Source organism: Anastrepha ludens, chromosome 3 (assembly GCF_028408465.1).
Source record: "Anastrepha ludens isolate Willacy chromosome 3, idAnaLude1.1, whole genome shotgun sequence".
NCBI classification, from domain to species: domain Eukaryota; kingdom Metazoa; phylum Arthropoda; class Insecta; order Diptera; family Tephritidae; genus Anastrepha; species Anastrepha ludens.
Genome location: NC_071499.1, coordinates 30,781,518 through 30,804,636, shown reverse-complemented (window position 1 = coordinate 30,804,636; position 23,119 = coordinate 30,781,518). Strand labels below are relative to the sequence as shown.

At 38.8% G+C, this 23,119-nt stretch overlaps 4 protein-coding genes across 4 annotated transcripts; 1 reads left to right on the top strand and 3 right to left on the bottom strand.

Moving 5' to 3' along the window:
- Positions 1 to 234: 234 nt before the first annotated feature.
- LOC128856330 (uncharacterized) lies at positions 235 to 2,890 on the bottom strand. Its single transcript, XM_054091628.1, has 4 exons — positions 1,980 to 2,890; positions 1,708 to 1,899; positions 970 to 1,166; positions 235 to 900 (listed from the first exon to the last, which is right to left on the bottom strand). The coding sequence occupies exons 1-4, from the start codon at positions 2,034 to 2,036 to the stop codon at positions 390 to 392; spliced, it is 957 nt and encodes a 318-aa protein (XP_053947603.1). The 5' UTR covers positions 2,037 to 2,890; the 3' UTR covers positions 235 to 389.
- Positions 2,891 to 7,525: 4,635 nt separating this feature from the next.
- Positions 7,526 to 8,587, bottom strand: LOC128856329 (sepiapterin reductase). Its single transcript, XM_054091627.1, has one exon. It carries the CDS (start codon positions 8,443 to 8,445, stop codon positions 7,627 to 7,629), a length of 819 nt encoding a protein of 272 aa, XP_053947602.1. The 5' UTR covers positions 8,446 to 8,587; the 3' UTR covers positions 7,526 to 7,626.
- A 9,957-nt stretch (positions 8,588 to 18,544) lies between these two features.
- On the top strand, positions 18,545 to 20,048 carry LOC128857299 (sepiapterin reductase). The gene has a single exon (XM_054092997.1). It carries the CDS (start codon positions 19,103 to 19,105, stop codon positions 19,892 to 19,894), a length of 792 nt encoding a protein of 263 aa, XP_053948972.1. The 5' UTR covers positions 18,545 to 19,102; the 3' UTR covers positions 19,895 to 20,048.
- A 155-nt stretch (positions 20,049 to 20,203) lies between these two features.
- Positions 20,204 to 22,252, bottom strand: LOC128857298 (splicing factor ESS-2 homolog). Its single transcript, XM_054092996.1, has 3 exons — positions 21,789 to 22,252; positions 21,379 to 21,728; positions 20,204 to 21,293 (listed from the first exon to the last, which is right to left on the bottom strand). The coding sequence occupies exons 1-3, from the start codon at positions 22,096 to 22,098 to the stop codon at positions 20,460 to 20,462; spliced, it is 1,494 nt and encodes a 497-aa protein (XP_053948971.1). The 5' UTR covers positions 22,099 to 22,252; the 3' UTR covers positions 20,204 to 20,459.
- Positions 22,253 to 23,119: the final 867 nt, after the last annotated feature.

Genomic DNA, 23,119 nt, shown 5'->3' with positions numbered 1-23,119 from the left:
TTTAAATTAAATAATTTTGTTTCCCATACTGGCGACACGCTTTATGCTTCTTATTCGTTTTGTCACACTTAAAAAAGTAAACAACGGAAACAACGAATCTTGTCGAAAACAATGTGGCCCGTGTAACCACTAATGAAACATCACAAGAGAATCTCCAGTGTTTCCCTTTCAGATGCCTCTGTGTGTAAATCGCGACTAAGCGCCTCAATAACAACACATTTGACAAGGAGCAAGTAAAAGTATTACCTTTTATTATACTAATATTTTATTTATAATAAATAGGAGGGTAACAAACTTATTCTAACGAAGTGTTAAGGGTTACGAAATATTTTTACATTTCGGGCTTATAAATCGTTCCGTGCTTTCATAAAATGCATAACCTAATCGTACTAATAGTTGTCAGCGGGATGCTTATTGTTTTTTCGCTTGATGTACTCCGCAATGCGTCCAGGTCTAAAACCACAATCCACCCTTACTTTGTCTGGAATTGGTTGCGCTTCATTCGAATAATAATCAGCACTATAACTTGAAGAGATTTTACGAAATTTCGGATTCTTGAACTTTTCTGGCACATAACCCAATTGGTGGTACGTTAGCGTGGGTGATTCATCTGGTGACTCAACTGCTTCCTCCTCTTCAGGTTCTTCTTCTTCTTCAGAGGGAGGTGATGGTGCAGCACTAGGCTTCTTCAACGTAATCACTTCGCTTTTCAATTGGAAAAGATGCTCTTCCGGTACCTTAGAGAAAGTAATCTTCTTCAAACTGTCGATTGGCGTCTTCGCGAAACCATAAGCTAACTTCGCTTCGGGTACCGCTGTGGCTTTATTAGCCTGCAAGGCGAGACTAATGCTAATGGGGTCAGCGGGTATGGAGTTGCTCTTGGGCTTTGCGTAGGTCAAACTGAAACATATGAACGGCAAAGGGTTAGAATGAAAACAGCATTGGAGCTTCCTGCTTTGCTGCACTTACTCGGGTAGAGGATAAGCCGGCACTGTTGGTACATAAGCGCAACCGCAAGGTTTCGGCGGCGCTGGTGGTAGCGGAGCTGGTTTGTAATAGTCGCCTCCTGGCGAATATTTAGGCGTTGGTGGTGACGGTGAATAGTAGCTATGCGGTTGCGATGATCGACATTTGCATGGGGGATATCTCGGTGGCGGTGGTGGCTTCTAGTCGAATGGAAGTACAAAATTGATGTTAATACCAGACGAAACAGTTTAAAGCTATAGTGCGTCGAACGCGTGCAAGTGATAGAAAAATAAACTGACGCGGCTGAAGTTGTTGACTTAAAGCACACGTCCGACGAATGCAATGATGATTTAGATGTTGTTTGCACTAAGTACTTGTATATGCTGATAATGGGTTGTACAAATGAGCTGGCGATGCTGGCGACACACTTGTTTCATGTACCAATGCACCAATGTATGTATGTATGTATGTAAATGGGTATGTACAAAGATGAAAACTGCATGCAAGCGCACTTGTAAAAATATGGAAAAGTGGTATGATTGCCGTTACAAATATTTACTGATCACTCTGAGCGCTCGCTTAGGTGGTCATGGGCAAATATTCTGGTTCGACATTCTCTAGATTAGTAAGACGTTTATGCAGGCGATTAATGCATTCATGCTTGGCGTTAATCACAGCTCTGAGTGTTTTACGCTTCAGTAAATTATTCCATGTCCATAGCCAATTGAAGGCATCACGTACTTTGCCACATGGCTTGGGCAGTGCAGCCGGTTCAACGAATACTTTGTTGCAGGAGCAAGTTCCGCCAATAGGTGTAAGGTCGAAAGCCGGATTTGAATAGGCGTAACGTGGTTGGGGACGCACAAATGTCGGTGCCTTGCATTTTTCACAATAATCGACGCCTTTCTCATGGCAAACACAACCAGCATTCACCTGTGCATAATGAAAATTGATATTAATTTAATTTTTTTTTAAATGGATCAGTGTTTTCACTTTACTAATATAAAACTCACCGAAAGTACAAAAATAAAAATTAGTACTAAAGCACTGTATATAATTTTCACTGACATTTTACACAAAAAAGCACACGCAAAAATTGCACTTTCAAAAACTCACACAATTATTTCGAGAAAGCTAAGTAACTATTATTTTACTAATCATGAAACTTCCTTCGTCGTACACTTTTTATCCAACGCTTCGATGTGGCATAGGCGGCCGCTGCTTTGTGTTTGAAACCGTTATATAAAACATTTTTGCTTATATATCTGCCATTTATTTAAATTTACCGCATACATCATCCATTGCGCTGCTTCGTGCAGAATTGCGTGCTATGAATTCTCGTGAAATTAGATAAAAAGTCGCTACAAAAACGTAAGCCAAGTCTTTGATGCTATGAAACCGCGAATACTTAGTAGGGGCAGATGAGATGCATGTCTGCTAAGTAGAGAATAAAGTCAATGTCTCATTGTAAACTGAGCTAAACAGCAGCAAAAAGACTCGTTTTAGTTTGTTTTTTTTCTCTGTAAGGTCAAACAACCTGAGTTGTAATATTTTCCGAAAGTAGGGAAGTTTTATAAACAGCACATAATTTTTTCGTGTGAGCTTTCGCCTTTTCTGCAATAGTTTTCGCCGTAATACCAAGAAAGTTAAGCATAATGGGTGTCTGTTTTAGTTGTCCAGATGAATTCCAGTTTTTCAGTATTTCCCCTCATTATACATGAAAACGGCGGCCACCATAGTCGAATGGGTCGGTGCGTGACTAACATTCGGAAGACGTAGGTTGGAAGAAAAAGTTTTTGAAGTGAAACTTCTTAGGCGTCGATGGACGAGCGAGAATGGAGAGTAAAATTTCAAGGCCATGCAACGTTTTGGGCATTTTCGTTCCGCGAAAGAGAAAAAAGATATAACGTAGAGGAAAAGGAGAGAGAGAGAGAGCTACACCTTATATACACTTTAGGCTATTTTACCTAGCGAGAAATAACACTGCCTACTTTTTGGCGCTTGTTTGTTGGTGCAAACATGTAGGAAATATATTTTTGGTGCCTACTTTTTGGCGTTATATTTCATTGCTGCCTACTGTTTGGGGCGTTTTTTGGTCCCAATTTTTTGGCGTTTTTTGGTGCCTACTTGTTGGCGCTTATTTCCGTTTCCTGGCTAGTGCTTGTGCGTACTATAAAGTGCTATCCATTCCGGCGTCGGATTTATTGGTATTGCCTTGCGGTAATTTGTGTCGTTGCTGCGTTCCTAGAATCGCTGCGTTTGTGCGGGTGATAAACGCTCGAAGTAGTGCGCATTGTTGCCACGGTTTGTGCCCGGCGTTTACCTACACCGGTCGATCCTTCTCCGTTTTTTGTAAATTTTGTCTATTTGTATTCTCTGCAAATGTTGTGAATTTATTTAGATATATATTCTTTCTCTCTCGGGTCTCTCCCTCTTTCTGCCTTGAAAGTTTCACTTCTGTTAAGTGTACTACGCTACATGCACTTTTTTCCAATAGCGGACACCCCTCGGCAGGCAAAGGTAAACCTCCGAGCCTATTTCTTCCATGAAAATGCTCCTCATAAAAAACCATTTGCTTCATAACCGAATTCCAAAGTGGCTGCCCTATATCCTCGACAACCTTACGAGTTTCATCCTTGAGGTATTGAATCGACCCTGGGCTGTTGGCGTAGACCTTTTCTTTCACGTGGCTCCAAAGAAAAAAGTCACAAAGTGTTAAACCACAAGATCTCGGTGGCCAATTGTGATCACCTCTTCGAGAGATAACACGGTCCGGAGAGGTTTCCCCTAAAAGATCAATGGTTTCGTTGCTTGTGTGGCACATAGTGCCATCTTGTTGAAAATAAACGTTGTCCAGATCAAAACCATCTAATTCCGGCCATAGAAAACCGTTAATCATCTCTCGATAGCGCAATCCATTCACCAATAACACCTGTTATTGGAAAACCCTTTATATTTCGTTCTGCTTTTTGCTGCATAATAATCCCACTCAAGGGCTACGACGCTAGTGCTAATTCAGGTTAGCGTCGTTGGAAACTTTCCCGTAAACGAAACCAAACAAAAATGAGTGAGAAGTACGCGAAGCGTTTCGAGGCGGTATTTTTATGCACGCATTCGAAAGGCCCGAAATGATTAAACGGTGCAAATGCAAAAGTGATAAAAAAACAAACAAGTTTGTTGTGATTTCGAATCAGCGGTATAAGGTGTACAAAATTGTTGATGACTTTTCCGAGCGTGGCTTGAAGCGAATGACGACAAAAAAGCAGGATAAAGTGATCGATCAGTTCTTGCTAAAAAGGGAATAGATGTGAGTATCAACACCATCGAACGTCGACTGAAGAAGGCGAATATATCCTACCGCCCCACATCATCAAAGCCATTGCTCTCAGAAAAACACATTGAGAAACAACTAAACAAGAAAATGGAGTCACAGTAATGGACTGGCCTTCCCAGTCTCCAGACGCCAACCCCATTGAAAATGTGTGGAGAACTATGAAAACGCATATTGACGAAGGGCCAGTCCATGATTTAAAGCAACTCGTGCGTGAAGTTCGCAAAATCTAGTCCTTTTTGTCGACGAGCTACGCAGAAAAGCTGGTTCAAAGCACCGAGAAAATGCCAGGCTATACTCGAAAACGATGAAGACTACACGGCTTATTGAGTAATTGCGACTCGTAGTTTTGAACATACTTTCATGTAAAAAAAATTTTTAAATATATATCTTTTATGTACACTTCATGAATAATCGCGGCTCCATTTTTCTGACACAGACTATAAATTGATTGTTTCGCGAGGCAATGTGCATCGTCTTATTGCAATCATGCTTCCTCAATAACCATGCGTTCAAAAATAAGGGGAAAAGCATTGTTAACACAAATAGATATTGCAATCACACAACGGTAAACGCATTTCAAATTGCTTTTACGCAGAAAAATAGCCCCGGTACCATTCTACCACAAGAAAATTGGAAGTACGTGAAACTGGAACGTTAATATTTTCCAAAGCCAACAGTCAAAGTCCAACAGTAATTTTGATTTTTTTCAAAACATTATCTCGTTTGTACCAAAAGTCAATGAAATTCGACGCTTATTTAATTTTTCTTTTTATAAATTCAGTTTCTAGATAGTTTAGTATTGTTTTGGTTTCCACCTTTTCGAATATAATTTCATTTGACTGGCCCTACAACATCCGATCTTGTACACCCAGTTTTCCAAGGCCCTGTTGGATGCTGACGATTTCAACTTCTATTTCGTGAATGGCACTAAGACGAATAGTGATCTGGTTTGGTTTTTTAATTATCCGCAGCTCCGAGAAGGTCAATGAACATCGCCAGATGGCTGATAACATGATTTTCGACTTAGTTCGCAAAAGACCGTATGTTTGCTGGGCTGAGTGACATGGTGCGCTAAAACGAAATTTTTTTTTAAATCCATATGTTTAACTTCAGCACAAGAGCGGGCACAATTATGTATGCCATTGTAATCGAAATGATGTTATCAGCAGCATTTTGACAAAAATAAGTTTATGGTGTTGCGTCGCCAAAATTTCCACTCCACTCCAAATGTTACTCTCCGGTTGCATTGGCTTCTTTGCAACCACATGTGGATTGTTCCAAGCTTCGCATGTAGCAGGTTTGTTAGTTAACGTAACCGCTGTGATGAGAATGCGTTTCGTCCAAAAGCTTCTCTTTAATAAACTCGCATATTTGACGCTACTGCATTACTCATTTTGGATGTAAATTTTCAAAATTTCGAAATGTTGGCGAAGCTCAAAATACTTGTAAATCATTTCGTAATTCGGTGAAATTCTACTAAGTTTCTTTGAGCACGCAGAAAACCGGCCGGTGGCTCACCCTCTACACCAATAAAAATGTAGGCCCGCTGTGAAACAACGTTAACCTAATAAAAAAATTGATAAGCCGAAATTGTAAAGAATCTGCTACAGCCACTAAATGCACTTTTTTAATTCCGAGTGAACCGTTGATAAGCTGTGATGTAAAGTTACGACACTGGGTTCACACGCTTTGACTATATGGCGTAATATTTGTTTATTGTTATAATATAGAAAAAAAATTGGCGCGTACACTTCTGTCAAGTGATTGGTCGAGCTCCTCCTCCTAATTGTAGTGTGCATCTTGATGTTTTCCACGAATAGAGGGAGCTACGGTTTCAAGCCGACTTCGAACGTCAAATGATTTTTTATGAGGAACTTTTTCATAGCATAAAAACTCTCGGAACCTTGCCGCGGAGCAAGCGCTATTAGAAAAAATGTTTCTATATTTGGGGTTTCGAACTCGGACACTACCGAATGGCAGTCAAACGCCAACTTTCTCGGCTACGGCGGCCGATTATTTAAGTGGCTCATTCGAATTTATGGTTTTTTGATTCGCCAAGTTTACTGTACTGTTTTTTTTTAACATTCGATCTACTTTTATGGATTTAGATTAAAATGTTTTAGCGGGAATTTTTTAGTAAACACATTTAATCTTTCACACGAAATTAGCTTGAATAGGATTTGTTCAGTTTAAACTTGTTTGCAAGGCAAAAACACCATGAGACACTACAGTGACTCATTCACAAATTTAACCTCAAAAAGACCACAAATACAAACTTGTTGCCCAATTTTTTCGAGAAATGATCGTATGTAATAGAAAGGTGTTAACCTAAACCATTTATATAGGCTCTGCAAAACCTGCTGGTATAATCAAAATAATCTTATTTTTGACAGAATTTTCAACATAGGCCAACTGAAATAATAATGTATTGATCCTCAATATTTTTTGGTGAAAGTCTTAAGGTATTTAAAAAAATCATAACTCGCTTGGAAAAACGGCTTTTTTAGAGATCTTAATGAGCACATGCAGGTACATACATATAATAAAAAAAAGACAAACAATTGCGACAACCTTTAAACGCTCATTACGAGTATGTAGGAAGATGCAAGCCATTTAGGATTGTATTATCTCTCAGTAGCTTAAGGTGAAAAGATTTTTTAGAGGTATACTACCTAACAGACCGTTATTCGGCTCTGGACGAACTTGACAGATATGATGACGTCATTCGTTTTGTGTTTCACTAAGCTAAAGCTAAATTTTGCGAAACACAATACGAGTGACGTAGAACCCAAAGTTCCCCTGAAAAAAATTTTGTTTCACCATACCTAACGAGCAAACCTGGTATCTATCATCCTTGACCATTTATGATTGTATTATCTCTCAGTACCTTCATAAAATTCCTCTTTTTATTGTGTTTATAAAAAAAACCCCAATACTCCCAAAATTCGTCTAGCGAAATTTCACCACGAAATTTCTATTTTTACCATTTGTGTGTTAAAATTCCTGCCCCAGTCTAGGTCCAGGGCCTGCCACCCCCTTTCTTTCAGATAACTTTTTTCCCCAAATGTACTCGCATTTTTCACCGCCACCACTCTCAAACAAAAAACAATCAATAAAACAATAAATATTTCGTTTTCTTCTTCGTTTTCGCCATTTTCGTTGTCTGCCGAAAGAATTTCTTGTATTATTTTATTTTTAAATAATTCATCGTTCTCTTCTTCTCCCTCACTCAGCAGCGGCACTAAATCAGCAAAAAATTGGAATGAAACATTACCACACAGCACTTCTTGAATAACGCACTTGTGATAATATTTCATTAGTGCTCCTCATAAGTTGAAAGTGTCGTAGTAGTCGACATCATGTCCTGATATAAAGGACATTTTCTGCAGAATGTTAATTAATTTGAGTGAAGATTCCTTGGCGCTAACACGTGGCAATTTCAGCAATTCCTTATCCTCATTCAAATCCAACAAATCCACCACATTGTTGTTTGAGTCCAATTGTGGTTTGTGTGTTTCCAAAATGCCCGGTGAGTAACTGATTACATTCACGCCATTGCGACTCTCCTCATTGGCCATTGAACGGAAATACATATCACGTGACTTCATGCAAGAGCACATCAATGAGTTGTAAACGAACGGACGAATCATCAAGCTGGATGTGATGTTGACTACCAGTTTTGCGGTTTTGGCAAGCGGTGGCGCGGTCAGGAATGCCTGATTGAGTGCAACGGGTGCGTACAGATGTTCGTGTACAAATGGCAACCAATCCTCAGCCAATTGTGGTTCCATCAACTTATCAGTTGCCATTTTACCCTCGTTGTGTAGAATGAATGCGAGTTCGAAATCGTAATTGATAGCGGTGTATTTTTGCAAGATAGTAGCGAGTAGCTGACCAAAGTAAATGCCATTGGTCTCTTGCCATGATTTAATTGGCCAGCAAATCGTATTGATTCCGCGCTCCAGGAAATCAATTTCTTTTTTCACTTCCTGCAAACTGTTCTCCGACGTGTCGATGAGGATGGCAACAGAACCGACACTGTAATGGCGACACATTTCAATGGCGAATGACTTCCCCAAGGTGTTGGAAACACCGCTAAGGATAAAGAATGTGCGCTTGCTTAAATCCTGTGTTTTTGAACACATGATTATTGTGCTTCTGTTGTATCTCCGTTATAATTAATGGATCCGTTTTAAGAAAAAAAAAGTGTATTAAATTTTTTAGCTTTTTAAAATCAATTGATGTTGAGATGTTCGATCACTTCAAACTGCACAGTTGAACTGAAATTTAGTGAAGCTCGGCGCTGGCTATTTAAGAGAGATAATGAAGGCAACAGCCTCAGGCAAATCAGCAACAGACACCGGGATCGTGTTACTGAGCAAATAATTCTAAAGGCTAGCGATAAGCGGCATGCTGCTGATAAGCGTTTTTGGAATTGGTTTACAGACTGGGGTCCATATTTGTAAATCAATTTGCAGATATGAACGTGTACATATACTCATTTAAACACATCTCTGTGTATTTGTAGCTACCCTGCGAGGTGAAGCACTAGCACCCATGGTGAAAAGATTTTTAGAGGTGTACTACCTAGCAGACCGTTATTCGGCTCTGAGCGTATTTGACAAATATGCCGACGTCATTCATTTGTTGTTTCACTAAGCTAAAGCTAAATTTTGTGAAACACCAAACGATTGACGTAGAATAAAAAGTTTACCTCCAAAAATTTTCTTTTTCTCCATACCTAACGAGCAAACCTGGTATCTATCATCCTTGAACCACTAGCACCAGGTTAGTTCCCCTTCCTTCTCTTTTCAATATAGTAAGAAAATTATGAATTTTATTTTATTTTATAATTCCAAAAGATATGCCAAAAATCGCTTGTGTCACTCCTTCTTCGATAATGCGGAACCAGTTCAAAAATGAGTTTTCGAATTTTTCGAAGCAAATTTGTGATGTTTTCCGATTTTTTTTACATATTTTCTTAAAAAGTACTACAATTTCTTATGAAAAATTTATTCACTTATTCGAAAAAAAAAATACATTTTTGCAGAGCTGGATGCGAGTCGGATTTATTTTGAGCCAGAAAGTTATTTAAATATTACAGGTTTTTCCGGCAGGGTATTATATAAAAAATACAACTACTATCTACGGGGGTGGCTCAGTAGGTACCTGAAAATTGAAATAAACTCGTTCTATTCGACTTTAACTTGGTTAAATTTTGGTTTGCCCAGCAAATAATATGATTTCTCGGAGCCCTCAAGGTAGGCATGTCTTTTATGGATTACCTCTTCATTTGTCCCAAATCTCACACCACTTACATATTTTTTTGTAACTGAAAACCGGTGACTAGGTCTGGAGGATATGCTGAATGAGTTATTCAATTTGTTGTTAAATGCGTGCACCGGCACTTGCTTCACTCTTTTTAAAATAATTTTTGTGAATAGTAAAGCGCGCATCCCAAATACCTTTTGCCATGACTGGTTGGTCGACATAGCTGCCTTGGACTTCTTCGGACTCGATTCTCTACCCGTAGGCAACTGTGTCTACCGCTTCTTGGTCTGTGGACCGTTGTGATAATTCAATTTTTTTGCTCAAACTCGTTAGGTTTGCGATTGAACAACACCAAAGACTTCCTTGAAGTTGTCAAACTATTGAAATTTGAATTGGTCAAGCCAAGGAGCACCAAGAGATTTGGTGGTTCCTAAATTTTTGGTAAATCTGTAAATATCCTCCAATTTTAGAGAACGAATATTACTCATTCTCACGTCATCGAAACTCAAAACTCGTAGCCTTGCTCTGGCAAAGGCAACCCACTCATAGAGAAAATGTGCAGTGCTATCCGCTTCCTCCAAGCAAGACAGGCACACTGGGTCCTCCATGATTCCAAATGGTGATCATATGCTGACCCCATGGATTGTGTTCTGTAATAATACCGAACGTCTTTCCTTCCAAGTTCGGACTTGTCGCAGAACACTTTGCAGTTCCTCCGCGTTCTAGACCGGACCATCGCTCTTTATGTAAATTGCATACATAATCGCTGATCCAATTCATGATTCCTGCGGAACAGATTCCGATTATTGGCTCTAGCCCTTGTGGGGGAACCGCTGATCCACTGTTCTGTCTTGTGACAGAAGTAAGCTTCTTCTTACATACTTGAAAAATCATTGAGGTTTGCTTGCGTTCTGCAGGGCCTTCAGTGCAGCCTGACTGTCACTGAAAACTCCAATCTGTTTCCCGCTCCCCACCCTCTCGATTATCCATTCGGCTACTCTCAGGATGGCAAAAATTTCCGTTTGGAAAACAGTTGCCATTTCCCCATAGCAAAGTGAAACTTATTACTATCGTTTAAGCGTCAAACTTTAATCTTGTCTTCAATTGTGAGCAAACGCGTCTACCAACTTGCGGATATTTTTTTATATCCAAATACGTATGTAAAATTGAAATCATTAACCCATGGGATATAGCCTCTTCACATCAAAACATAGTTTTTATCCTCCATCACCGTTTCTGCAGATCTCAATTGGGGGACCAGATCGTTCGGCGTCGCTTGTGTGATTCTCTATGGATGGTTTTAATCCGTAGGGAAGTGTCCGTATAATAGTAGTGTTTAAGCAAATTTTTATAGGCATTAAAAGCTATCAACAATTTCCCAGATTACTTAGAAAATTAGGGTTGGTTTTTTTTTTGAAATATGCTTCTTGACAAACATAATTTTACAGCTTTATCGAGCCACTCTCGTTGTTTTGCATACGTATTAGTGACTCATGCTCTAGTATGTTGGTTGAACTGCTTGAAGTTGAAAAATACCTTTTTTCGCGATAAGTGTACTGTACCATTTTTGCCAGACGTACATCATTCCCGTAAGGACAAAATTCAATTTTCTGTTGTTATTTTCTTGTACGCAAATGTAAATAGCCACTGATTAATATGGGGATTATGAAATACTCTTTTATTTAAACTTTGAAAGAATATCAATATAAACTACTTTAAATATTCGTACTATCTTCTGTTGCCAAGCCACGCTTCATTTATAAGTAGAAATGGTTTTGATGCACGAAGGGCGTGAACATTTTTCGACTTCACAGTGATAACGTTCGTAGAACGCACAAATCAATGAGCATTTCTAATAAAAATATTTACTCTGATAAAAATATATATGTGTGCACGTGTGTCCATGATTTGTTGGTATTGTGGTATTCTTGTTCATTCGAGAATTGTTTCCTGTTGCTACAATTAAACAATTTAATGCAAGCCATGCTTTCCTGTTCCTGAATAGCTGAACCATTTTGAGTTCAATGCTGCGTTATTATCTTAATAAATGGAAGTCTCTTCATTTAATTTATTTTTCATTATTTTGAAGTCTGTTATTTGCATTTTATTTTGTTTATATTAAGTCCTTGACATATATTGATTTTGACGCGACTTGCGTAAGCGGTTCCAAAACTAAAAGCTCTTTGTGTTAATTTAAAAAAAAAATTTTGTTGTTTACTATTTTTTTCTGATGTGCCAAATAACAAAAATAAATACTAAATTTAAAGGTCAATGAAGTCAAAAGATTTGGCTGAGATTGCATTTTTCGCGCGAATTCTAAAATATTCTCCGCTGCTGGCGTTGTAATCGTCTAAGCGATTTAAGCTGAATCCGACCATGAGCTCCAGCACATCTTTCTTGTTTATGATAGCTGACGTCAGTAAGAAGATTCGAGTCGGTTTTCCCAAAGCGTAGGAAGTATGATTTAATAATTATTATTATTTTTTATTTATTTATTTATTCAATTAATAGTCTAAAAAATACAGCATTTCTTACAGACTACGAAAACAGATTAATGCTAAATAAATTAATCAAAGTAAAATTAAACATATCATTAACTAGTTTCAATTGTAATGAGTGAAAGAAAAAGATATTAGATAATACTAAATATTTACAATAGTTTAACAATTCATTTAGTGTCAATTTCAAGTGGTTCTTTGTGGAAGAAAAATCCAGGGCAGTATGATTTGAAAGCGAATTAAATTCTCCCAGAATACTAGAAATCGGAGCATTGGAAGCATAATTAGTTCTTAGCATCCCTAACCAGAAAAAATCATGATTCCGTAAACTTCGCTGAGGAATATTGAAGGTGATTTTCTCGAGTAGCAATGGGGAGTCAATGAGAGGATTTATCAAATCGAAAAGGAAAGTAATGGAGAGAATATTCCTTCTAATATCTAGTGCTTTTTGATTAATGAGCAAGCACCGACTTTTATAGGATGGAATTGGATCGGTGAAATTTAAAGAACGCAAAGCATAACGCACAAAAGCTTTCTGGACACGTTCAAGCCTACTAATATGACAAACATACAGGGTTTGATTGAAAAGTAATGAGCCTTCCCGAGCGGGGCGTCTGCCAAGCGATCAACCGAATCGGCTGGTGGGGGAAAATGATCGTTGGACCTTCCCCTTCCACTAGAAACCGGCCCCAGTTCGCTGGCAACAGCGGTGCAGTCAAGATCGCTCCGCGCGTGAAAGCTATTTTAAAAGTGTGTTAGGATTTTGCAGTGGCGAAAATGCAGCGATCGTTGGAGCAACGTTACTCGATCAAATTTTGCGTAAAGCTAAACAAAACGAGTACCGAAACCATTGGGCCTGTCCAGTGCCCAGGTAAAACGGTAGCACAACCCAATAAAGCGCGCATGTCGAAATCCAAGGTCAAAACCATGCTGATCATCTTTTTCGACTCTCGAGGCATCGTCCACAAGGAGTTTGTACCTCCAGGAAACACTGTAAACGCGGCATTTTACAAAGAAGTGCTTTTTCGGCTGAAAAACCGCGTCGCCCGGGTTAAGCCCGACCTCGTCAACAATTGGACCCTTCATCACGACAATGCGCCGGCGCACACCGCCTTCCTTTGCACCTCTGCATTGTCCAAGATGGGGGTTCCAGTGCTTCCCCACCCTCCCTACAGCCCAGAACCGTCCCCTCCGGACTTCTTCTTGTTCCCGCGCCTGAAAAAAAAACTGAAGGGGAGGCGTTTCGACTCCATCGAAGCGATCCAAAAAACTGTGACAGCCGAATTGAACGCGATTCCGGTGGATGAGTTTAAAAGCGGTGTATTGACGCTCAAGGATCCTATTTTGACGAATATTAGTTGTATAAGCCAAAAGATTTAATAAAACTGCTTAAAAAAAATAAGGCTCATTACTTTTAAATTAAACCCTGTAATATGGTCGCTAAATAAAGACGGCATACCATATTTCAGCTTCGAATGCACCAGAGACGTAGGTATATAACAACTTTAGAGTATATGGATCAACAAAGTTCGAACTAAAACGGAAATGGTGTAGTTTTAATGTCTTTGAAAAGAGAATTTAGAGTCAAATACCACACCAAGATCAATAATTTCACTTCGATTGGATAAACTAGAATCACAAATGTGGTAGGAAATGGGTATAAGAGAACAAGATTTAGAATAAGTAACATAAAAACACTTGCTTATATTTAAATCTAACTTATTTACACCGAGCAACAATTTTATCTCTGAATCAGATTGGAGCTTTAAAGAGTCCATTGTACTTGCAATCCCCTTTAAATCATCGGCATACAAAAGAAAATTTGCGTTATTAAAGCAAATAGAAATGTCATTAACAAAATTTAAAAAAAGCAGGGAATCCAGTATACTTCCCAGAGGACGCAATAAAAGAAATAGATGACGCTCCATCAACATTAACAACACATTCCCGAGAGGAGAGAGAGATAGGTTTTAATCCATTCTAAAAGAGTGGCTAGCAGATAAGGCAACAGATATGTTCATGGTAGCGGAGTGTCTAAGTTTTAAATTGCTGAACTATATATATACCTACCTATTTACCTTCGTAAAGAGCATGCCTCTTAGTTCTACATAGTTTTACGCGATAATTTGGGTAATTTATTGGTTGGTTGGTTAGAGTGGTGATTCATTCAGCATCCAACTAGCGCTTCCGCACCATTTTGTTGCCACATCCTCGTTACCAACTTGTTTGCCAGTTATTTACGGTTGACGATTGTTTGAGGTTGTAGGTGGACCATAACGTCCTGCTAATTTTGCATTTCGTCTGGTCTCTCCATCTAAAATCCGCGATTCGGAGGTATTTTATGGAAATTGTACTCTTCACTGCACCGATTCTGCAGGAGCGTTATTCATGGCAGATCCCCCTCTTGCCAGTTCATTTGCTTTTTCGTTACTTTCAATATTCCGATGTCCCGGGACCCAGATTAAGGTAACTTTATGGTTTTCACTCAAGGTGGAAAGGCTATTCCTACTTTGATCCACCACCATAGAGGTTGCTGTAGCTGAATCCAGTGCCTGTATTGCAGTTTGGCTATCCGAAAGAATAGCGATATTGCCCTTAAAAGAGAAATATGCGATTAGTAGCCTACAAGCTTCCGCAATTGCCACTACTTCCGCCTGGAAGACACTGCAAGCTTTGGGGAGACGCACAGATTTTTCAATTTTACGTCTATGAGAATATATACCAGCTCCAACACCACAATCCATTTTAGAACCATCTGTATAGACTGTAGTGTCGAAGTTGTTTAGTTTGGTGTTGTTGTTTGTTTGAAAGAGGGTGGCAAAATTCCTATTGAATGTTACCGTCGGGACGATGTAGTCAGTCCTCACTGGGGTTAACTGAGTTTGTCGCAATATTAGACTGGCATGACCATAAGTTTTTTCTTTCCAGCGACCCGCTTCATTTAACCAAAATTCACACGTGGTTGCCGTCTGCTTAATATGTAGTCTATTGGAATGGGGGATTTCTAGTCTGGTTACAAATCCGAGATGTTCCAGATTAAAGTCAATCGACTCCAAAAGGTATTCAACGTCATTAACAAACAAGATTCCATAAATTTTTCAACTAAAAACTTTCTCTGTAAAGCGGCAGGGACAGATTTTCGCATGGTATCAAACTGTTCAAAGAAATTTGCATAAGCTTTATAATTTTTAGAGCTGCTGCTGTTGTTGTTAGGAGTTAGTAAGCTGCCTTTAGAACGGTTTGACTACCAGTTGTTGTCGGTGCCATCTAGAAATAGCTCCAAGAAACGAGCTGTTGCGACGAAATTGGGCTAGAGGGAGACGGATGTTAGATATGTCGATGTAACATAAGTGGGTATGTGAAAATATTGTTTGTATCATCCGAAACTGATTTACATATTATGTATATGAAGCGTCGCTGGGAGTGTTTGAGAGAAAGATTGTGTGCAAGATTTTTGGACCTTTGCACGTTGGCGATGGCGATATCGTAGGCGATGGAACGATGAGCTGTATGAGCTTCACGACGGCATAGACATAGCGCAGCGAATAACGATCCAGCGGCTACGCTGGCTGGGTCATGTCATCCGAATGGATACAAACGCTCCGGCTCTAAAAGTATTTGATGGGGTACCAGCTGGTGGTAGCAGAGGAAAGATCAGGTGGAGAAGGACTTGGTTTCACTTGGTGTGTCCAACTGTTAAACTCGGTCAAAATCGCATAAGTGGTTATCGCGCCAACTAAGAAGGAGAAAATATGTAATTGGCGTTTACACTTTTGCTGGGTGTTTGGTCAAGTTACTCCTCTTCCTATTTGTGGCGTTGATGTTGTTCCACACACGTCACAGCAGGGACCTATAGTTTTAAGCCGACTCCGAACGGCACATAATTTTTATGAGGGGTTTTTCATCGCAGAAATACACTCGGAAATTATCCATTGCCTGCCGAGGGGTGACCGCTGTTAGAAAATTCCTGTTTTATTATTTTCCTGTTTGATTCGCGGAGATTCGAAAGCTGAAAAGTCCCGGGCCAAACAAAGAAAACACGTTTTTGTTTTTGTTCAAAATTAGCTTTATTCATCCACTTAATTTCCATCAAGAACAACGCAATCTGTATGTTGTATTTGTAATAAATAAATATAATAACTCTAATCGTGCAAAGTAGGGGAAAGTGAAAGAGCAAAATGGCATATAATTTTGAGATGGTAATGGTTATACGGATCTATTATGCGCCCATAATTACTAAACTTTAATTGTTTAATATACCAAGGAATCGAACCAGCTCCTTAGGAGGGAGCAACTGTAGGTCTTCCTCCTCTAGTAGGTACGATCCCAGGACTCTGTGTCTTCTGTGGCCTAATGTCTCGCAGTTAGTGATTAAGTGTTCCATAGACTCCTTTTCATCACGGCAGAACCTGCATGATCTTGTACTAGATAACCCTATTGTGGTAGAGTGTTTATTACAGTCAAAGTGACCTGTAAATGCTCGTTCATACGAGAGTCGGTTCTACGTTACCGGAACGACCTGGATTTATGTCCGGGCAAGTACTGTCCTTTCAGCAGCATTCCTCATATATGTACATATGTACAGGGAATGTTTATGCTGCTACAACAACAACAAGCTGTAAGTGCTCCACAAAGTCCCATTTTGTCTAGGGTTAGAGCAGATTTTGCTCTCTTGGCATTGAAGTTCAAAAACTTTTTGGAGTGATTAAGGCCGCTTGTACCGTTCAAGTGTTCCCTGATTTTAGTTTGGATCCATTTTTTGGTTTTCCGTTTTATATTATTTTTGTTAAAGCCAGAAAATGGGGTTGGTCCAATAAATATCTCTGCTGCCCTTTTTTGGCATAAACATCTGCCTTCTCGTTTCCTTCGTGTCCCTCATGACCTGGTATCCAAATCAGTAAGACCTGATTATGAGTGGCCAGTTTGTTGAGTGCATTGTCACACTCTATTTGGACTTTTGACTTGAATGTCAAGCTATTTAAGGCTTTGAGAACCGATTAGCTGTCAGAAAGTATTTTAATTTTTAAAGTAATCGAACACTCTTTTGGATATGATTTCAACTTTTTCCATTATGGCGAAGAGCTCCGCATGGAAAATCGTGGTATCTGTACTTAGTGTTAGAGATTTGTGTGCTCTAGGCCCCACTATTCCTGCTCCTACTTTATTTGCAGTCATATATTAAAAAGGAATAGGAATATTATCGGTTATTAAGGGGACAGATACCTGTAAAATTTGGAAAAACAAATTTTGTTTTTTTTTTCATAAAACGTTAATATAATCCTTTAAGAATATGCCCAGAATTTTTAGAACGTAAATTTAAGTGTTTCTTATATTATAGATCGTCAACCGTGACGACTCTACTCTTTGCGTTCGAGCGCTGGGAGAGTTATAGTTACGTTGCCGACTTTAGACGCGTTTTTCTCAAAACTATATTTTTCGAATTGGTGTACACGATAACTCGAAAAGTTATTGACCGATCTTCCTAAAATTTTGCACACATATTTTTATATTACTTTCTATGTGTTTCAAGCTTTCGAAATTTTTTCGAAAAAAATAATTTTTTCTAAGCAAAAATAGTAGAAAAATTCGCCCCAAAATTAATTTTTTTTTACGCATTTTATTCCGCGATTTTTTTTCCATTCATTGGTTATTCATATAGAAATTATGACATTAATAAACAAACAAATTTTTGGTTTTTTGTATTGAGGTCACTGACGCCGATGCTATGATACAATGCCCGCCGATTGAGAAACCCCGCTGCGACCTTCCTGGAAGATTTGAGTGTACATTCGCCATTTTAATTGATTAATAATGATGAAAAATAAAAACATTTTATATTACTTTAATGTATAAATAAACTGTATGCCAATTTTGAAAAAATATGTTGACTTCTTCATTTTAAATAATTTTAATGAAAATCAGGGAAAATATGGCCGTTTACAGGTTTATCTGTCCCCTTAACTAATTTGACAGTATACATATGTATATGTATACTATATATGTACATACAAGCATAGACGGAAATAAGGAAAATATGGAGAATTGTTCTTCATCTAACAAGGATCATGAAATGGAACAAATTATTGTGGGCAAAATAAAATCATAAGATGCTAAGCTCGTTATTTTGGATTTTATTTGCTTTACTTTTCTTTTCTTTATTTAATACATACATACGTGATAGCTTAGCAAAAAATGTTACTATTTCTGATTTTCCCCACCAACAATTTAATCAGCTGTTCATAAAACTGTTGTTACTGGTTTTATGTTAACTTTGGACTTTTGGATATTTTTCTTTTTGAGAGAGAATTGTCGGAAAGTAAGTTACTGTGTAATTTTTGCATGAACCAACCTGAAAATTATTGATTGAAATACTGATGCTTCTACAGGAGCCTTAGGTAATCATAATGAACCAAAACATAATTATTTTAACTAAAAAAAGCCAACGATTTCAACTCTGCTGTAGTTTGCAGGACGCAAAAAAGCTTTTCAACAAACTGTTGCTGCTAATTTATTTACTATATGTATGTACATCTACATACATACATACAGAAATTCATATATATTATGTGCACACTTGTAAACACTTGAAAGCGATAACCTTTTAGTAACGCTATACCCGAACCATTTCAAATACTTCTCACTCAATGGCGCAACTCTCTATCCAACTGACCGCTAACGAATAAAAGAGACAGCTTTTAGCCCCCTTCGTGCCATGAAATTGATACTGTGATTCAGCATTAATTATTTGGCAGCTGCGCTTTGAATGAGATTCGTGCATACGATTGTTGGTGAAGTACCAAAACGAAGGTCAGCCGCGTATTCGTTGTAGCAGCAGCTGGTGGAGAACACAAACACTTTCGAAATCGGTTAGCCAGCCTTGCAGTAGACAGAATAATTTGTGCAACAAGTGGGGTTTTAGTATTTGTCACATGTCGAAATAAGTGCAGTCAAAAGTTCCATTAAAAATAATCACTAAACGCCAAAAAGTAAAAACCAATTTGTGAATTACTCAGAATTGTAAAGGAAAGGTAAAATGGTATTGGACTTGGAGAAGCGTACTTACCTGCTGGTGACGGGCGCGTCTCGCGGCATTGGCCAACGTATGGCCGTGGAAGTGTCTGCCAAGTTGAAAGCTAAATCTTTGATCGTGCTGTTGGCACGTAGTGAAAAAGGCTTGGCAGAAACCAAGGCCCACATAGAAGCGTTGGGCAAAGATTTGAAAGTGTGCATTTTCTCTATTGATTTGAGCAGTGCCACAGCAACACAATTCCAGGAACTATTGGCCAAATCACTACAGGGAACAAGAGCAAGCGATTTTGAGCGTGCATTCATCATACACAATGCCGGTTCAGTCGGTGACGTGTCCAAAAGTGCGGTGGACGTGTCGGACACTACTGTCTGGCAGCAATACTATCACATGAATGTGTTCTCCGTGGTTTCACTGAATTGCGAATTTTTCCGCACTTTCACTGGTGTGCCAAAAGTGGTGGTAAACATTAGTTCAAAATGTGGCATTGAGCCATTTGCTTCAATGAGTTTCTATTGCTCTGGAAAAGCGGCCAGAGACATGTACTTTCGTGTGCTTGCCACCGAGCAAGCCGATGAGGATGTAGTGGTATTGAATTATGCACCCGGTGCCATCGACACCGAAATGACGGTTCTAGTGCAGCGCGAAAGCATGAACAAAGAATTGGCTGGTTTCTTTAAAATGCAACGGGATACAAAAACCATGTTGACCACTACACAAACAACCAACAAATTCTTACAGGTGCTACAGGAGCAAAAATTCAAATCAGGTGATCATGTGGACTACTGGGACGAGTGAGGAGAGCACACGAAACTCGAGCGGAAATGTCAAAGTCACATACGAATATAACGAAAAATGGTGCTAATAAAACCAGAGTCTCAAATCCCAATAAGAAAATATTACATGTACATATTATTAATTATTCCAAAATAAATATTAAATAAAAAATAAATATTAAATTAAATAAAAATTAGTATTGGGGAAATAGTGATGGGGTCTTAATAGAACTCACTATTGTTAATAGTATATAAGAAACAACAACAATTGAATACCATGTGCCCTCATTAACCTAAGCCCAAAGCGAAGTTTCGTAGGAAACAATGCCGCTTCTTTAATTAATTTTATTTGTTTTTTTCTAGCAATGGATACAAAGTAGTTAGTAATAGTGAATATTGCACTTTCATTTGTGCTGTTAATGATAACCGTGGTTTTCGTTAATTTTACACTCGTTTTTTATTGTTCCATGTTTTTTAAGTAAACGTCATTTTATTTAATTTTTGTTTGTTATAAATACTAATAGGTTTTATTACCACATACTCACATCTTTGTGCGCTTGAGTAAATCTATCGAAAATGGTATAAATTTAAAAGAAATCAGAGGCTCGCAATCGCTTCGTAGGAATTTTCAGCAAATCATCAGTGAGCGTTGATTTTCCACTACTGATCTGTTTCGGTGTGCTTGGTGCTGAATTACTTGCACCTGCTGGCGTTTTACGGGAATTTGCAGGTTTCGGCGTGAGTTTGGCTCTCGGCATGGCGGCACCAGGCGTACGTTGGGGCGTGGGCATAAGCGGTGTTGTACACAATCCTAATTTAGTGGTTGCTAAAAGTCTCGCCGCCGGTGACATTGAGGCTAAACGATCCATATTTGAGCGTATGAATGGCGAATTGATATTTTTTCGTGCTGTATCAGCTGCCCTTTGTTTTTGCGCACGCATCTTTTCACCTACTTTCTCTGCCAATGCGATCGCAATGTTTTCACGACGCGAATTCTCGGTGATTGTGAAGGCTGGTCCTACGTTTGGACGCACCGGTGTGTCAGAGCCATCGAGACAGAAGGGCGTACCTTCGATCTCACCCCATGTCATGAGCGGTGAAAATGCTTCACCTGGACGTGGTGATGGTGTTTTTACTAGATTAAAACCACGCACCTGTGGTCCCTCACTTTCGTTGCCCGGCGTTATGACGTTACCGTCTAGACCGATTTTATTCATCAGTGCCTGCGATTGGTTTTTACCCACCTCACTGCCCGTTTTTTGTGTAGGAGTCTCAAGGAATGGATTACTGCTGAGTCGAGTAGCGTTGTGCTGTATTATTTCGCGTCGTTTGGCAGCTTCTACACGTTCCTTTTCGGTCAGCTCTACACCATCGGGGATGTACATAATGGAGTTTTTGTTTGTATATGCCCAAGTTTCAATCTGGAAAGTTAAAAAGCCCTTTTTAGTACCCTCTCACCACTTAATACGCAATTTTATTGTAACATTGTTTTTGTTATTCAAACACCTTTCGCAGTGGATCCGGTTCCTCAAATTGTTTTTCAATAGACGGCAGAGTTAACGCTCGTGCTAATTTGTCGGCCGACAATTTTTCTTCATTGTACAACACGGCAAACTTCTGTCGCAATTTCTCGTCGGCAGTATCGATGATTTCTTGAAAACTATAATTGTCTTCACTGGTGTAATGTTGCAGAAATGAATCCAACGAATGTTTATCCGCTACTGACTTTGACCCCGTCCCCTTTGTTGACGTTTTCGAGCAACTCGATATAGTTGATTTTGGTGTATCTGAGCCATGACGGGGTGTCACATTGCCATTTGCACTTGCGGGTGTCTCAAAAGTAGCCGGTGACATGGCTGCGAAATGATAGGTTAATAATATTTTCATATGATTAACTTGTGTATCTTTTTACTTACAGCCTCTATCGGTGGGTCTGCGTCCACTGTACTTGGCACGTATCGCCTCCATTTCTGCATAATCTTTACGCTCCATCGCATCGAGGTAATCATTTTGTGCACGCAATTTATCCAAATGTGGAAAGAAGTCACGTTGTATTATTTTGGACAGTTCTTCAATGTACATTTCTTCGGTGAGAATCTTTTGTTTTGTTTTCTTGCGTACTGCTCCTACATTGGGCACTTTAAAATCTTGTAGAGATTTGTCGCGTTCTTTCAGATTCACCAGTGCCTGGCTACCAGGTGTGCTTGGCGTGGTTGGCTCACTCATTTCTCCTTTATTTTAAAATAAATCTCAAGTTGAGTATTAGGTATCGTCGAAGTTTTAAAATGAATATACGATTAAATACGCATTTTTTTGCATAAACAAATACTCAGTTACCACAATCTTTCAGAGAAACAGCTGACAGCTAATTTTGACGTTTTAAGTGCTGCCAAGTTTTCAATTCGTGCTGCGCTGTGGAACGGAAGTTATTGTGGATGCTAATTTGATGGCACCGAAACACTTAACGGAAATAATGACAGGAAATGTAATGGAAAGATAGTACTTCGGGTAGTATAAAGCACATATTTATTTGTTCCTGAAATTGAAGCGAAGTTTTTGAAATAATATTACAGTAAATTTACGTAAAGTTGATGGCCTAGCCGCTAATGCTTTTTAATTCATTGTGATTGTAATTCATTACTTTTCCAATTTTTTAAATATAAAAAAAAAGATATAGTTTATTTGGAGTTATTTGTTGGTGTTTATTTGCTCTGAATAAATAATTTTAACTCATTTGTAACGTTACCGAAATAGAGAGAAAAATAAGTGCGTTATAATCTTTGAACACTAACCAAATACTGAATTTTAATTATACCGAACCCAGTCTGAAGACCAATGCAGACTATGATGTATTCATATTTTTTATCCCTTATTCTCGGACTAAAATCGTTTGGCGGTCAAAGAAGCTTGCGTTGTGTCTTTCAGATGCTGTTCCTTTGCTTACTAAACCTAGGCTAACTAAATATTCAATTATTTCTGAAAAGTCACATGAGATGATTATCTTTCGACCTTTTATATTTACATGTTTGAGAACTCTATTCCTCAGAGTACCTCAGGAGAAGATCCAGGCAGGTAAATGTTAAATTCATGTGAAAAAACGATATTTTTGTGATATTTTTGGAACAAGTTTTTCGCTTATTAGGAAATTTTCATGGGCCAGATATAAGAAAACTCATGAGCAGTTAAGAATTCCGTGATCGCTTGGATCCAAATGCTTAGCTTGCGTGGTACGGACTTAAAGCTGTTT